The sequence below is a fragment of the Echiichthys vipera genome (assembly GCF_963691815.1).
Source record: "Echiichthys vipera genome assembly, chromosome: 16".
Taxonomy (NCBI): domain Eukaryota; kingdom Metazoa; phylum Chordata; class Actinopteri; order Perciformes; family Trachinidae; genus Echiichthys; species Echiichthys vipera.
Window position 1 is genome coordinate 6,826,040 of NC_139841.1, and position 18,104 is coordinate 6,844,143.

The following is an 18,104-nucleotide window of genomic DNA, read 5'->3' on the forward strand; positions in this document are numbered from 1 at the left end:
ATTCAGTGTTAGCCACAGAGAAAAGATCACAGGCCAAGAGAGCCCTGGAAAAATGAACTGATTTTCCCTTTTTTTCTTCTTTCTTTCTTTCATCTCCTTTTTTGACTCTTTTTTTTTACCAGTGGAACCAGCTATAAATTCAGCATCGGTATATTATGACCTTATAAAGTTGTAATGGACTTGTAAAATGTTCTTATGTACACGTCCTACAGACAGAGAGTATCATACATCATCCCCTTGATGTATGTAAATCCTTGTAGCTCTGCTTTGGTCTCCACCAACTTGTGATGAAAAAACCTGGTTCTTTAGCTGCTAAATGTTTCAGCATCTTCACCAGCTAGTTGCTAACTGGGTCTTTCTGCTGTTCCAATATGTCCTCCCCTAGTGTTGACCATGTTTCATGCTTTCTGGAGTGGAACACGCATTATGGGAATATATAAGACCGCTAATCTCCACTTAAGGAGGTAGGTGGGGGTGGTGGATAGGTTCCGAAACACAAGACTTTCACCCAGGTGAGGGGGGTTCGTTTCCGAACCAAACCACAACCTTTTTATCTAATCCTAACTATATTTAGGATTATTTTCATACCTAACCTTAACCATCACATACCTGTAGGCTAAAACCGGTCATTTACTGTAACAGTAGTTCTGGTGCCGCGGTCCACTTCCGGTTGCCGTCTGGCGGTCGATTCCGCAGTCAACTTTGCAGTTGACTTTTATTCACCGTTTCATAACATATCATATAAATTTCTGTGCAGAACTTTTCTACGATATTGAACCTGTTCATGAGAAACAGTGCTACATTACCTGATTACTCTGGATGTAATTTCTACAATAATAAAAAACGGATTATATACAATGTACAGTGCATAACTTCTTGTAGTTATATGTACGAACAGTGAATCAGGACAGCCTGAACCAGGACTGACTTATAAAGACCTTTGCGCACCAAGTCTCTATTTTCAGTTCAACAATTCGGTTTTATGTGTTTTTCAGAACCTTTAATGTGGGTTTCTGTTGAAGAGGACTATGAAGATGTAATTTCTCTAACTTTAACCAAGTATTTTTAGATGACTAAACTTGAAAACTGTGAGTCAAAAAAACTCTCATATGGTTCATTTTGGACGGTTCGAATAGTTTATTTATTCTTTCATTTTGACGTAGGGTGCCCATTAACTCTAACATAACTTTATATGCTGACGTTTTAGGTCGATCTCCTTTCAGACAGCCAATGGTAACACTCTGTTTCTATGATTGTCTGTTCTGCAGATAGATATTACATTAGACATAATTGTATCCATTCCCACCCATGCGCAGCACCGGGAACTATTTAGGGTTAAGAGTCTTGCCAAGATCGCTTCAACCAAAGGGATCCACCCGTTTTGAATGTTATCACTCCATTTAATGGGCATTATCTGTGGTTATCAGCCTCGTAGATATGGGTTTGCAGGGTCCAGCTACACCCTTTGTGAATTAAAAAAAACTTGGTTAGAGTCAGGAAAAGATTGAGTTTTGGGTTACTTACGTTTTTGTTAGTTAAGAATGTTAAGTGAAGAGTGTCATGAAAGAAAGTTGACTTACATAGCATTTGAAAAGTCAACTTTGAAAGTCCTGTGTTGGTTTAACCAAACACCAACCTTCATCTAACTGCAGACTGTAGCTCTCTATACTACTCCCTACCATCCGTGGGCTAGCATTTGCTCTGAGCGTCTAATATTGATGCGGATGGCTGATCCTTACCAACAGATAATAAAGGTATACTGAGCCAACTAGGAGGTAGAATAGGGTCATACTACCTCATATCTATCCTCTTGCGACCCTCTATCCTTATCAATTTTGGGTTTGCTGCAACTTTATTCTACTTAACTTAGAGCTGTTGTCCTCATGCATAGACACAATGCAGTTTAAAAAGGAGATGGCGGGCATTTCAGCTGAGCCACTCTCCAGCCGATCCCGAGTCAAAAATGGACAAAGAAAACATCTGCAAATTTTCTGGTTGAAATGCATTTATTGCTTGAGGATGTTTGTAATATAATTAATATATATGGCATACTAATATGAAACATTTTTGCAACTGTAACAAGCTATGTTACTAAGTAGGAAGTACTTATTTGGGGACATTGGGACGTGAAGCTGTTCTCATATGAGGACATTGGGACTTTATTATCATATTAGTCTTTGCATGTGGTACAAATTGGTGTATATTATAAAAGAAATATTGGGATAAATTTCAGGGGCATATTTCTCGGTCAAGAGCAGAACTATTGCGGAATGCAATACAAGGTTGAAAGATTCTGTTGCAAAATCAAAAAAATAATAATAATTTGACTGAAATAAACAGTTTTATACATTCTTACAAACTGGTAACTAAACTAAACCCATTCTCCCCATATGAGGACATCATTCGTTTAAAAAACGACTTCCTGTTCAAAAGCAATACTTAGTTTTGACAACATAGCAAGTTTGTTTTGTTGGTGATGTATAGACAATATTATTTCAATGCATGTCTATTGTCATGGTATAAGATGCAGTGGCGTGCACAGGCGTTTTGAAGGGCAGGGGCGAAAAGGAAAAAAAGGGCACATATAGTGCATCCTCACCACTGATGAGGGCACTTTAGCATGCATTTTGGCTTCCAAGAGGGCACTTTAGCACACAATTTTCAACATTTGCCCCCCCATGCACATCACTGATAAGATGTGCGGTCCGGTGATTTTTTTGTGTGTGGGGACTCTGGGACAAAGAGGCTTGGGAGGTGAACACCAGCTAAAAGTTAGTTGTCGGGCCTCTACTGAGAAGATCTGACAAGGCGTCACTGTGCAAGATAGGCCACAGCTTGCTTTAGTTTATATTGTGCTTTATGGTATCATTTCCCTAATGAATTTACAATTTATCAAAGTGCCAAAAGGCAGAAACAAAAACGACTGACATACACTGAATCTGGGGCTTTTTGGGGACCCAGGGGGTGTATAGACTCCGGGGCCAGTTTGCAGCTTTGCCTGTTTGGTAATCAGCCATTGGGCTTGTGCAGTGTACGCGGCGCTTGTCAGGTGTGTGCCAGCTTGATAAAGTGGATGAAGAGAGTTATGGTGTGTATACTGTCCACTTCATGTCTGACAAGATCACTCCATCAACACTTTCAACACAAAACCGGTTGATTCAGTCTAAATCAGATCAGGAACATAACACAGATTTAAACACGCTCGCACTAATGCAACGAGTGGGTCTGTGCTCTCCACTGCGCTCTGTATAAGCTGTTACATGGCTTGTAGTTTGTTTGAGAGTGAAAGGCTGTGAAGGGTCAACAGGCACAACCGCTATACACTGCAACAAATAAGCCTTTATGTTGTACCCGCACCTGTGTGTTTTTGCTGGCTTTTTTTTTCTCTGAGAGAAACCTGCACATTCAGGGTGTAATTTGCAGAAATAGGCCAGTCATTTTATACCTGGAGGCTGCAGGCTACACCAAAAAAATAAATACAACAGCAAAGTACTGTAAGGTATTTCCAGAGTGGTGGGTTTTCAGTGCTCTTGTGGTTTAAGTGGTGACCCATGGGGGGTCACCATGCAGGTCAAGCACTGCACTTGTTTCATGCACTTGTTAGTCCAACCAATAAAATAACAATTGAAAAACTATCACCTAAAATACATAAATAAAGATACGTAAATACTTAGAAATATGTTGGGATTTAAAATAAATGATGATTTTAATGATAAAAATATGAAATACACAAAAATAAAGAATGCATTTACCACACAATAATTAGTAACATTTCAAAATAATAATAAAAACTGAACAGAAGTTTTATTTAGTCCAGGTTCAAACAGCATTTGACTTCCCCGAATTCCAAAGGGGGGGAAAACACACCTTTCCCTACCCCAATTAACCCAATCCAAATCAAAGCAGCCAATCACCGCGCCAATCAGCCAATCAATCAAACCAACAAACCAATTTTTCTTTAAAATTTATTTAGTTTTCTTGCAGATTTCTCCCGCTCTCCCTGTAGCAGCAGCTCGGCGCGGTGCTGCTGGACGAGACTGTAAGCTAGGTGGCCGCACGAACGCATTTATCGCACCGAGGCTGTGCCAGACGCACATGGGTTCCGTCCTGCGTACCCGGGGATCTTCAGCACTCGCAGCCGAGCGGAGGGGACCCTCAGCCCGGTCAGGAGCAGCGCTCAAACTGCCTGGACTCTTCCTCTGACACCGACACAACACACAGACACACACGCACGCACTCACAAAACAACCAGCACGCATTACTGAGGTGGTCCTTTTCCTCCCCGAGAGGCTCGCGGGGATACAGCGTGTTATTTATTTATATCCCGTGTGAGCCTGACAGTCAGCCGCGGCGGACCAAACTGCGTCTTGACGCGGAGAGGTCGGACTTGTTTGGCCGGAGAAAAAAAACACACACACCAAAACACACGCGTAAAGACTCCGGTCCTGTCGCCCCCCTTCTTTTATTTCCTGTCAGCTTTTTTTCTTCTTCTTGCGATTTGTTTCGTGCCTGCCAAACCAGGAACCCGGGACCGAGCGGCTGCTCCGAGGATGAACTAGAATTGCGATCGGGGCTGCGTGTGAGGTTGTTTTACTGGATTTATTTCGCTGTGGAGGAAGAGAGACCCGGGAGCGGAGCGGTGCGCAAAAAAAAGCCGAGGTCTTCCTCTTCTCTTCTCTCCTCTCCCTCCCTCTCTCCCTCCATCTATCAATCTGTCTACCTGTCCCCTTCTATCTATCCGTCTCTTCATTTGTTTCCCTGTTTTTAGGTCCGTGCGATTTTGCTAAAATGCATCATCAACAGCGGATGGCAGCTTTGGGAACGGACAAGGAACTGAGTGACTTGCTGGATTTCAGCGCGGTAAGGACATTGATCTCGTTCTAGTTGTCGATATGAATAGAATGACTAGTATCATGACAGCACAAGCCGTAGAAGAGCATTAAACGCGTCCTGTAGGCTTCTTACAGCGACCACTGTTTACATTGTTAACGCTGCACGGCACATAACCTGCATATTTTAGCCTTCACTCAACTATTTGCACAGAAGTGCGTTAATGTAGAGTAACTTGCAGAAAAGTCAGTGCATACTGTTGGTTTTGCAATTTCATTTTTGTTTCTGTGTGTGTGTGTGTGTGCAGAGAATTGTGATGCTGCATTGGTAATTTTGTTGTCTTATAGATGCGAAACAGCGATTTGAAAATGTTCCCAACATCCATGGTAGTATATCTCATTTTAAGTCTTTTTTCCTCTCATGTGTAGCCTGATATTCTGCCCTTGATAGGATTTAGAAAAATGTTTCTTTTTGTCTGTGTGAGTTTTTTCTCTCTGGGCTGCTCCATGCACTCTGCACCGTGTCGTACATAATATTTCAGATGCAAAAAAAAAAAAAGCTCGATGTGGAATCATGAACCTGCATGACAGACACATAGACAGACAGACAGACAGACAGACAGGCAGCCGAAAAGAGAGAAATGTGTCACACTTTCTCTGCGCAGTCTAAATGTTCCTGCAGCAGGCTTTCCAAAGCTCAAACTCCTGACTCGGTTTAAAAGTTTGTGTCTTCTTTAAAAGCACAGCCTGTGTTGTGAACTTGACGGACAGGAAATAGTGTCCCCACTCTCGGCCATGTTTTCTGTGCGCCTCTCCTCCTCTGGGATCAACTTTTGTCTGAAGAGGAGGAGGGGAAACAAAATTGAAACACCCCAAAATAAAAAGGAAGAAAAACCCTGACATTAATATTATTACCCAACGTGGAAATAATAATACAGCATTATCATCATGTTGAAAAAGATGCAAATATAAAGAGAAAATCAGTCAAATGTCCTGCAATATTATAGGTCCTGCAAGAATGTTGACGTGATAAGCACATGCGATCACAGCTGAGGCCTGGTACACAGTGTGGGTGACTGGGGCAGTCTAGGGATATCATAGGAGACACTGTTAACATATAATATCACGACATCTCAGTATTAGAATAAGAATAATGCTGCGTGAGATGCAAAAGTGGGAGATAAAATCCCCATGAATGTATCTTTCATTATCAGAATGCTAATGCAATGAACAGATATCACAAGATGAGAGCTGAGGCCTACACACACTGTCACTGACCATGTAGGAGCATTATAGAAATAGTATAAAGATAGGAGATTTGAATTCAAATGCTATAAAAAGAGCAATATAATCGATGCAATAATCCCCTATAGCTGCATTCTAGTGATGTTTAAATAAACACTATACATATACACACACTGTATCAACTCACTGTACCATAAGCCAGAGCATCTCTAATTACTATAAGACTATTATGGGACTATTATTGTGAGAATTTTAACAAAGGACATACGATAACATCACTGTTATGTCAAAATAGAGAACCAGGCATATATTATGTCTCTAAAGCAATATTCAAATTAAAAATGATGTGCTGTATTGGCTGTATATGCCTGTGTATATCATGATTACATTGTTAAGTCACTATAGAAGTATTATAGTGTATATAAGTAACAAGAATGTCCAATAAAATCACTGTAAACTCGTCATTAAGTGGCACACATGGAACATTATAGGGGTGTTGTTTATTAAAAAGCTTACAATAAGACAATTAATTCACAATTGACCACCACATATATATGTAAAAATATCATAGGGATATTTTTAAATTGTTATAAGTGGGTATTTTGTCAGTAGAACAATAACATATTCATAATTGAGAACCACTTGGACATATCAAGTCTCTATAGGAATAGCGTGGTTATATACATATATGTTATATAACAATACACACAGTGAGCCAGCGTAAATGATAAATACTGTGAAATATTTCTCTCAAGTCACTATATGAATATTATAGGATTAAAACCGTGGACAAAATTCAAAAACAAAAGCCTTATTAATAGCTCTTGAGCCCCTGAAGTATTGACAGGAATATTATAGAGATTTAGCCTGCGTTTGAATTTTTACAGATTTCCAAACATGTCAATCAGCCTGTATGAAATTATATTTCTGAAAAAAAAATCAAACAAAGAAGGGCAGCAGCAGCTAGAATGTGTCTCCTTTCATTATAAACGCAGGCCGGTCACATTAATTTATGCGATCATCTGTCTTTGCACGCCCACAAGCTGACACCCGCAGCTCAGAGTGCTTCGACTGGGGTATCGATAGACCCGCTAATAATCAGAATGAGATCTTTCATTTTGCAAGCATTTGTTTTCTCTTTATTTGTCACAGCCGCGAGGGAGCATCCTCCAGTATGCAACATACACACTTACAGGCCCCACAGGCTGCATTAAGAACAATGATAGGTTGGGTATTTATTTTTTTAGTCAGGGTTTAATTTACTTATATTGTGTGGTGTTCAAAAGACAAAAAAAAGAAAAAAATCCTTCAACAACCTCAAATCCTGAAAAGCATTCAGCATCTGAAGGTGGAAATGCTCAGAGTGTGTCCACGATTACTGAGATTTCACCATCAAACATGCCGACACACAGGCCTGATGTTTATCCAGAGAGGTTATCTATCAGGGTCAGGTGTCTCACTTTTCTTGGGAAGCTTTACAGTAGCTTGTACATTAAAACAACATGAATCAGTATTCAGCTTGAGTCTCTGTCTTACCGTGGGCTTATTTTCCTGTAGATGTGCAGAGCAGATGGTAACTGGTTCTGATGATTATCTCATATGTTTAAGTCAGATATGAAGTGTTTCATTCCCAAATGAGCCGTCCAACACTCGGCAGAAGTGACACTTTTGAATGAAAACACATTTATAATAAATTGAGCAGGTGATTTAGGTGATCCTGTTTATTTTCTGCAGATGTTGAATGAGAAATTTGATCTCTTTCTCCTTCCCTAAAAATATTCCTGCAGTGTTTTGTCAAAATAAACTCTTCATATCTGCGTTCAGCTCTGAGCTAGGCGTCCGTGCGATCATTAGGACTGGGTATCAAACTCGATGCATTGTCAGTATAGACCGTAAAGTGTCCTCTGCATCGAGTATTGAAAACACTTAAGTACAGGAAGCTGGCATCAAGGGGTGTGGACTCGAGTCACGACTTGGACAAGAGTCAGACTAAAGACACAAGCCTGATTACTCTAGACCTGACTTTGACTCTAACACCCACTGACTTTAGACTCGCCCTTTTTGACTTGGAATGACTCAATATTCTCATCAAGCCTAAAAATGAAACATAATGGTAACTAACTCTTATATTTGGACTTTTAAATCAACCCGTCAGCAGCTGACAGACAACAGGTGACACTTCAGATTATCACAATTGGATGTAAAGAATGCTATGGTCAATATTAAACACACATCGACATGGATCAGAAGCTATAAATGATTCACAGAAATAACAAAGCAAGTGTGATTGATCCGTTAGATATTATGTGATAAAGTCTACTTGAAAATATTTCATTATTTCTGTAATTTAAATGGGGTTACATTTACAAGTGCACAGTCAGACTTCTTTAGAAGTAAAGGACTTGGACCTGGTGTGGGACTTCTGGACTTTGAGTCAAATCTGACTTGACTTACCTGTCTTCGCATGGGACTTGACTTGGGTACTTTTTGTCTTGAAACCTGACTGAAGATCCACCAGTGACTCTGGATTGAACAGTTTTCCCTCACCTGTCTCGATGTTGGACCTGACTGTGTACTTGATAATCTAAATTCTTAGAACTTGTTTGACTTGACTTGGAACTTGATGCGTTACGTACCTGTAATGACTTGTGTGCTTGATGTTGGTTTACCTGTCTTGACCTGGAACTTGACTCTATACGTGTTGGCCTTGATATGGGGCTTGACTTAGAACTAGTCGGACTCATCTTTGAACTTTACCTTGGACCTGCCATGACTGACTCAGGTCTTGATTTGGGACCTGACTCAGGACTTGTTGGTCTTGATCTGGGACTTGACTCAAGACTTCTTGATCTTAACCCTGGACTTGACTCAGGACTCCTTGATCTAGATTTGGGAATTGACTTAGGACTTGTTTGTCTTGATCTGGGACTTGACGCAGGACTTGTTTGTCTTGATTTGGGACTTGGGGTCTTGATTTGGGACTTGAACCAGGACTTGTTGGTCTTGATCTGGGACTTGACTCAGGGCTTGTTGGTCTTGATCTTGGACTTGACTCAGGACCTGCTGGTCTTGATCTGGGACTTAACTCAGGGCTTGTTGGTCTTGATCTTGGACTTGACTCAGGACTTGCTGGTCTTGATCTGGGACTTGACTCAAGACTTCTTGATCTTAACCCTGGACTTGACTCAGGACTCCTTGATCTAGATTTGGGAATTGACTTAGGACTTGTTTGTCTTGATCTGGGACTTGACGCAGGACTTGTTTGTCTTGATTTGGGACTTGGGGTCTTGATTTGGGACTTGAACCAGGACTTGTTGGTCTTGATCTGGGACTTGACTCAGGGCTTGTTGGTCTTGATCTTGGACTTGACTCAGGACCTGCTGGTCTTGATCTGGGACTTAACTCAGGGCTTGTTGGTCTTGATCTTGGACTTGACTCAGGACCTGCTGGTCTTGATCTGGGACTTAACTCAGGGCTTGTTGGTCTTGATCTTGGACTTGACTCAGGACTTGCTGGTCTTGATCTGGGACTTGACTCAGGACTTGCTGGTCTTGATTAGTGACTTGGCTTGGGACTTAGTTCCTGATCAATCAAAATCATGTTCGTTTTTAAATTCTACCCAGTGATACCCAGGCCTAGTGATGATGGACCTTATGTTTTAGAATAGATTAGAATAGAATAGAATTACTTTAATGATCCCAGACTGGGAAATTATTTTGTAACTTTTTTCAAAACTTTTTTTCTTGGTAAATATCCACAAAGAGTTTCCTTCCAAAACGAGATATGTACTATTTAAAAAGCCAAGAAAATGCTCTGATAAGATGAAAATGTAGAACATTGAGTAATCATTAAATGTAAGACATTTCCTAGCAGGATTGTAATATAATGAGAATCTGGCAGCAGCATTTTTCAGCCAAATGTTGCCCTGGCGTTTTGGAAAGAAGCTTTTCGTGTGTAGCTGCAGTGATGAATCTGTGGAGATGTGTCTTGCTGTCTGCAGTGTCAGTGCTCTCGGAGGTAATGTGCGCTCTGTTTGTCTTGTAGATGTTTTCCCCTCCTGTTAGCAGTGGAAAGAACGGGCCGACCTCCCTGGGGAGCGGACATTTCTCCGGCTCAAGTACGTCAGCTTTCTCCTTTTTTTTCCCCCTTCTTTTTTTCTTTCAATGACTCTCTCAGCCTCCTCTTCTCCTTCCTCTTACACCTGCCCGCTGCTGCTTCGCTTGCTGTTTAGGTTTTCTTGTGTGGGTAACCATGTTCTGTACATGCATATGCAGTTTTGGGGTTTTATGCTGTTTTGCTTTATTTTGAGGAGACTTGAAAATTGCAGGAATTTTCTTTTAATATCCTGTTACTTGCTCATGTATTTGTTGAACTCTGTGTGGCCTTATTGCTGTGCTGGTTGAAGTTTTCTTTACTAAAATTTTGCTCAAAATGTCACATGTTGGTGTGAATATATAGCTTTGATTATGGTTAATCCATCATTCAATACTTACCTGTCAGTGGCACTCAGTCTAAATCTCATCGATTTCTACTAACAATGTAAATATTTAAAACATGGCTGACAAATATGTATTATGTATACAGTTTATATGATTTTATTTTTTTTTAACAAATAAGGTGGCTGCTATAGATTTTGTCAAACACTACCCAACCCAGGATAAATAGGGCCTTTGGTGGGGACTATTTTTAGATACACTAGGTGCTTGCTTTTGACCAAACAACAGGTTGAAGGTTTATTTTGTTCAAATCACCTGCCACATACCTGCGGGCTCTGTGCTCATGTGTTGTTTGTGCCTGTTTGTTCCTGCTTTACTTCACAAACCTATGAATGTTAGGGTATAAAATACAGACATCTGGTGATGATGTGATTTTACGTGTTTCTTGATTTTGGGGCAACAAGTTTGTTTTTCAGCTGCTCAAGTTCATTCCTGAAGTAGACTTCCTGTTTTTCTGATTTGCTGCCCTCATTCTTTCCTGCCCCAGTGTGTGTGTGTGTTTGTGTGTGTGTGTGTGTGTGTGTGTTTGTGTGTGTGTCACTTATTCTACAGAGTGGTGTTATTGGTGTTGAACAGGCACAGTTTGGTTGAATCAGTGGTGGAACGTGATGGCTTTGATTTTAGACATTTTAGCACAATTAATAGATGTCAACGTGAGGGAGTTGGCAAAGTTGCTTCATATGTCAGTCAGCCCTTCTTTCACTAATTCACTGAGCCATTAATGTATTCATTCATTCATCCAGTCAGCCTGCTAACCGAGTGAGAGAGTCAGACTGTAACTATGACTACCAGCTACTCACTATATAATTGCTTGATTGAGTCGGTCAGTTTTTTTCCCCTATACCAAAATGTTAACTCATGCAGCCGCTGGATTACGGTCAAAATCACACGCGGTGCACAGTTTGTGGCCGTTTTCCATCCACAGACTCGCGCTCCCGTTCACTTGTGTGCGAAGTGGCGTACTTTTAAGGTTTCTCCGATTTCTGCCGGAATCGCGAATAAATGGTTACTGTGGCTGAACAAAAAAAAAGAGAGATGAATACTTCAAAAACAGTGAAAGTGAGAACACACCTGCAATAACCACGTATAGGTGCCGCAGAACAGAATGAAACAGAGATCTTTGAGACTGTAACTTCAAGCATTCTGACTCATGGATGCACTACTCAAACTGGACCTTCTGCACTGTACCTCATGTCTTCGTGGTGCCTGAAGCAGCATTATTGTAATGTGGGTTTTTTTTTCATCTGAACACAGCCCAGTGAGTGAGTCAATTGGTTGCTTAGTGAGTTAGTCAGTCAGTGAGTTGTACACATGTTCCCGAGTTATGTTTTCGTGTATCTATGTGCATAAGAGTTTAATTGCAATCTTCCTACTCAGAGGGAGAAAATTTGTATATCCCTGATTGTGGAGCGATGATGCAATGTGGTCTCTCTATATATGGTTTAAATGAGTGAGTTGTAGGAAAAAATCGCCCCTGTATAGTTGTAATGAAAAGTGAAATTATCTATAGAGACCAAACTATTTTTTGTAGCAGGATAAACATGTTTATTTTTGCTGTACAGTTGGGCATTATAACATGGGGCTGTATGGGGAGTGACTCTGTTTTGGAGCCGGCCTCAAGTAGCCACTCGATGAACTGCAGTTTTTAACACAGTTTTTTGACAGCTGTTATTAATTGATGACCAGTATTTTAGTCATGTATTTTACAGATTACAAAAGCAGAGGTTTCTAAATTAATCTCCAATATTCCTTATTGACAATATTTGCAATGAGCCTGTGGTAGACATGAATATTGTAGTCTTCTTCTTCTGCTTCTGCTTTCACTATGGTTGGATGTACACTTCTATATGTCACCTCTTTGCTGCGATCATATATCAGGTGGTAGGGCATGTATTTTATTGTACTATAGAGTATGTGTGTTATATTTCACGTCATCCCCACACACACACCAACCTCTGCAGGATACTGTCTTTTTGAAAATCTTTTCTGGAAGCTTTTCACAGAGAGCAGCCGAGTCGTTTCTGTTGCTGCCGCTCATGTTATTTGCCTTTAAACCGCGCTCGGAAGCCATTTTGTTTGTTGGCAGGAAAACAGAGATGCCGAGACGTCTTCTTTGTTTACTGCTTCGGTTGTTGTTGTTTGTGCTCTGCAGTTTCGGCGGTGTCGTTTGCTCCTGTGACGTGCATACAAATGCAAGGTGGAACGGCGAATGTTACGATTTTGGGAAAAAAAAAGGTCTAGTTTTTGTAGACTCAGTAGCTGGTGTTGGACCTTAGTTTGCTGCTTTGATGTGTATCTTCATTTTGGAATTGTTGTTTTGTTTTTCTTTTGATACAGGGACACACACTGGTGTCACACACGCATTCACTCATCCCTGAACACAAATCACACTCTGTTTCTTGCGCACACACGTCTAAACACCCACATGTACAAGATGCAACACACACACGCACACGCACACACACACACACACACACACACACACACACACACACACACACACACACACACACACACACACACACACACACACACACACACACACACACACACACACACACACTAACACACACACACACACTGTGCTCACCCCTGCTGTGGCTTTCTGCAGGCCTCGGCATTTTGATGAGCCTGGCGCTGTTTGTGAATGCAGCTAATTAGAACTCTATAGACCTACACAAGCATGAGAGCAGCGGTTTCCAAAGGCTGGGGCGAGGCCTGAGGCTGGGACATGCCGACACTGAACCGGGTCCAGTGTGTTTAGTTTAGGTTAACAGCCATGACTTTGTTTTAAAGAAATACAAAAAAAAAACACATTCAGAGATACCGGCAATATTATGTAAATTTTCACACCTGTCTAGTATCTTCTCTTCATCGTCTATGAAACTCTCATTTCGCTGTATGGGATTAATTATTTTATCAATCTAGGGGTGTCACGCTTTCAATTGCTATCATGAAAATCTAAAGCAGGGTCGGCGATTGATACCATTCAGCCTTCTATCTTTTTAAAGACGAATTTGAAAATGTAAATGACAGTTGTCTGGGCACAAAACCAACACACTGTTGATATTTAAGATCAAGACTCCATAGTTGTTGCTAAAAATAAAGTTGAAGTGGAATTTTCTTTTAGCGAATCATGACAAATCCTTAAATCCAAATCCTCGAGGATATGGAGAGGAGTGACAACAATAGTTGTATTGTGATGAACATATCTTATCAATTAATATTAATCTATTTGGCATTTATATTTGCTAAACACAGCAGCAGGAGGCCTGATTTGGACAAAGCAGCTGCCCAGGGGCCGCCAAAATGACCAAATTCTAAGGTAAAAATCACGTGTAACCAAGATGGTTATGCATAATAACTTTTGATGAACTAAAAATGTTATTTATTCTATCTGGATGACGGTTTTATTAAAGTTATTATCCAAATTGATTTGGGAAACCTTTATGACCCATAAAGGGTTAAAAATTGTCGGCTGAGTAATCCTCAAATTCCACATTATGATGCAAACAACATAGAAAAAATGTATACATTATTGTATAGATATTATTGTGTATTATGAATTTTCAATATGATTTTTTCACAATATTGATTCCACTGAAAGACGACAAAAGATCACAGTGAATAATTGCCCAGCCCTAATACACATTATTTACTTTCATCATCACACTTAAACTGTTTTTTTTAATAGTTTTAGCTTTATTTGTATTCAGATGTCATATATATGATGTCATGAGAGAAGGTGGCCTGGATATAAACATGATAAAGTTAATTTCTACAGCTGCATGATGAACTTCAACTTCATTTGTTCCTGAAGAGACAGCGGGGCAGGACTTTCACCTCCTGCATGACCAACCATGTTAATCGTGACCTGCTCTTAGTCAGCGAGCTGCTTTCAACTAGTGCGAGTTTTCACCCACAGAAGGCTAAGAAGGACTGTGGTGCTAAGTTTTTTGTGCATTATGCTACATATACAATACCAATAATGATTTAATGAGAACCATCACGTTTTCCTACAAACATTTTTTTCATTGAATAAGATGAGCAAAGTATTAAAAAAAAAAAAAAAAAAAAAGCACATGCAAGACTCAGATTGGGAAATTATGATTCAAGGCAGCAAATATCTGATTAAACAGTAAGTATAGAGGTCTGATACTCAGCCCTACACCACAGCACAGTGAATTACAATACAAAGTCACTTTTGATCCCCTACATTAAGGGCTTTTGCCACAGCACAGAAATTCCCAAACACAAAGAACACAGTTTGTCCCCAACTGCTTCAGAAAATAGCTGGAGGTTGCCAAACAGGTGTAAAGAAGACACCATCAACAGCCCAACTGGAACATAAAGGAGACGCGAGGCCGGATTGAAGCACGGAACACATGTGTAAAAATAACACGTCAATCAGGCAGAGGAATAAAAACAGGTTTTAGGATTTGGTTGATCTGATGCTTTTGAGGATATGTAGTGACATTTTTTATTTTGCATTTTTTTCAAACACGTCTTCATGTAGAATTTGAATTTCAAAATGACATCCTTCACACAATACTATGAATGCATTTTGGTTTTGATGTAAGTCCTCGTATTTTGGGCGATTAAATTCACCTTAAAACACAAAAGCATCTAAACATAAACGCCACACAATCCCCACGAGTCCCGGCTGACACGCTCAGCCCACGGTCATCACCAACCAGGAAGTGGATTAGGCGTTTTAATTATTGGGAGATTTCACCATTGTTGTTGTTTATTTTGGGATCATCCCTGGAAAGATAATGCACACTTCAAACTCTGTGTGTGTCTCTAATCTCCTCCTGGATGAAGCCGTTCAGCGAGCGGCTTCACTCTGCCTGTCAAAACCACTGCCACCGCCACTTGTCTATTTCAGGTCTTGGCTGGTTGTGGTGTTTTTTCTTAAAAAACAAACAAACGGCGTAACCTCAGATCCACTGTTTGTCTCCCTGTCAGTGGTGTTGGAAGGAGACTGAGGTGTGTGTTGTCTGTGTGTGTGTGAGTGTGTGTGAGAGAGAGTGTAGATGTGTATGTTCATAGTAGAATGAATGTTGAGCTTAAAAATGTGTGTCTGACAGATTTTGAGTATGTGTAGTTGGGACCAAAGGGGGAGGCTTCAGGGGCGGGAGGGCAAACAATCATCCCCGTTGCCATGGAACATGAAGTTGGCAACGAAAGGTGGAGGAAATGTTTCCTCAAGTGTCAGCAGAAAGAAACAAAGAAAGCGAGTAAGGAAGGAAGGAAGGAAGGAAGGAAGGAAGGAAGGAAGACAGAAAGAGAACAAGGAAATCTAAGAAGGACGAAAGGAAAGCTGAAGGAAGGTTTAGGAGGAAGAAAGGAAGGAAAAAGGAACTGAAGATGGAAGAAAGAAAGGAATTAAGGGGAGAAAAGGCGGAAAGAAGGAACTAAAGAAAACAAGAACAGAAAGGAATGAAACAGGATTGAACGGAAATAAAGAAGGAAGGAAGGACGTACATGAATGAAAAAGTATGGAAGGGAGGACAGACAGAAAAGGAGAAACAAAATTATGAAAGAAGGAAAGCAAAAGTCAAGACAGGAAAGAAGTGATGCAAGAGGTGAGGAAGTGAAGACAGAAGAAACGATAGGTATGGTGAAAAAGAAGAAAGAAAATGAAATGAAGGAAAGAGGGAAGGAAAGGAAATGGCGGAAGGAAGGCTTAAGTTGTCTGGTGTTCTACTATAATGTTCTTATTGATAACAAATTCCATGAACAAAGAGACCAAAATCATCTGTTATTCTACAGCCATACCCTTTTTATCTTTGAGGATCATAGGGGAGCTGCAGCCAATCCCAACTGACATTGGACAAGAGGTGGGGTACACCTCGAACAGGTCGCCAGCCAATGACAGGGCTGATGCATAGAGACAGACAGCCAATCACTGTCACAGTCACACTGCCAATTAAACGTCGCCAATTAACCTTATCTGCATGTCTTTGGACAGGCCAAAGACGGATCAAAACCAGCAGTGTGTGTATCCCATAGACTGTAGATAAAGACAGGTGACACTTCTCCACTTCCTCCCATTGACAAAAGTCTTAAGATTGGCCTTTGTCCCATTTAGTAAACATGGAGGGGATTATGTTAATTACCTATACTGCAACCAGCAAGGGGTGATCCAGATGTTTTGACTTGACTTTAAGGTCATTTTCAAGCCATCCATCTTTATTTACAGTCTATGGCACACACACACACACACACACACACACACACACACACACACACACACACACACACACACACACACACACAATGCATATACATATATATATATATATATATGTAAAGGCTCAGTCATTTCATAAAACCATAAAACACCTGGGGCTGTAGTTTGTAGCAAACATTACTTAAACAGGAGGAAATTGTGACTGGGCCTAACTTCCGCAGCAGATTAAAGTCCCAACCTTGGCATGGGGATGCCCCTAGGAGTTGTGAGATACAGTAAATGTTGTGTTTGGGCTGGGCAATATGTTAAAGTCATTTTCAGTATTTTCATATAATACTTTGAGATAAGATAAATATGATGAAGTTACAAATTAAGTTATCAAACTGCTGCTGAATTGTGTCAGTTCCACTCTATGCATTACAAGAGACCAAAGTTCGAGGGCATTTTGAAGGGTCACAACGTAAAACAACACATAATGTAGGTCTGTGGCACTGAAGGTTAAGATATTTTAAACTTCCATAAATAGGCGATGTTTGGAAGTAGGATGTATATTCAGGTTGGTTTCTGAATGGGGTTTAATAACAATAAGAAAAATATAGAATATCAGCAGACATTAAAACAGATCAACTCTCAGGGAGATGATCACAAAATCAATAGGCTTTATTCAGTTTATTTTTGTGCCACCTCTTCTTCTTTTCCTTGTTAAAGCCAAACAGAATAACGCAGCAGCGCTGTTGCCTCTGCCAGCGAGCTTCACGCATTAGCAGAGAAATTTGGGCAGGGATAGATACAACCCCGATGGCATGCCTGATTTTTGTTCCCCTAATTGGCATAGCTTATTAAGTCACAGTTCACAGTGGAGTAAAAAGAGGGTTGCTTTAATAATACCCCCTCTCCCGTTTGATTTGATGCACTTGTACCGAGACAGATAACGCGCTTCAACGCAGCGAGCGACGCCCCCACCTCCACCTTCTTGTCTCTATCCAGTCAAATCTGCCTCTGTTACGCCTGTCACTCAGAAACACCCTGGCTGATCGCTTTCAAAATAGAGATGGAGAGCAGGAGCCAGTCACTTAATACCTTACCCTCCCACCCTTCCACCCTCCCTCTGCCTCTGAGGCTGTTAAATTGTCTCATTTCCCCGGCAAGGAGATGCAGAACGACTCACAAAAACACCCAACCATGCTCTTAATTGTGGAGCGGATTAGGGATTAATAGGCGTTTTTAGCCATAATGGCAAATATTATTAGCCCCATTTGCTTTTCTAATGCTAATAATGACTCTGCTAATAATGGCAGTGATTTCAAGGTTAGCGTCTGTGAGAACTCTGTGTGGGTT

At 40.6% G+C, this 18,104-nt stretch overlaps 1 protein-coding gene across 2 annotated transcripts in view; it reads left to right on the forward strand.

The window, feature by feature from the left end:
- Positions 1–4,525: 4,525 nt before the first annotated feature.
- The window catches only part of tcf4 (transcription factor 4), a 293,844-nt gene continuing 280,265 nt past the window's right edge, over positions 4,526–18,104 (forward strand). Inside the window, exons 1-4 of one of the 2 annotated variants that reach the window (XM_083929765.1) lie at positions 4,526–4,659; positions 4,769–4,860; positions 5,178–5,216; positions 10,119–10,191. In XM_083929765.1, the coding sequence (XP_083785891.1) occupies positions 4,789–4,860; positions 5,178–5,216; positions 10,119–10,191 (184 nt within the window). In that variant the 5' untranslated portion in view covers positions 4,526–4,659; positions 4,769–4,788. Of the gene's footprint in view, positions 4,660–4,711; positions 4,861–5,177; positions 5,217–10,118; positions 10,192–18,104 lie in introns of those variants that run through there. The other variant, XM_083929766.1, reaches the window with a different exon arrangement.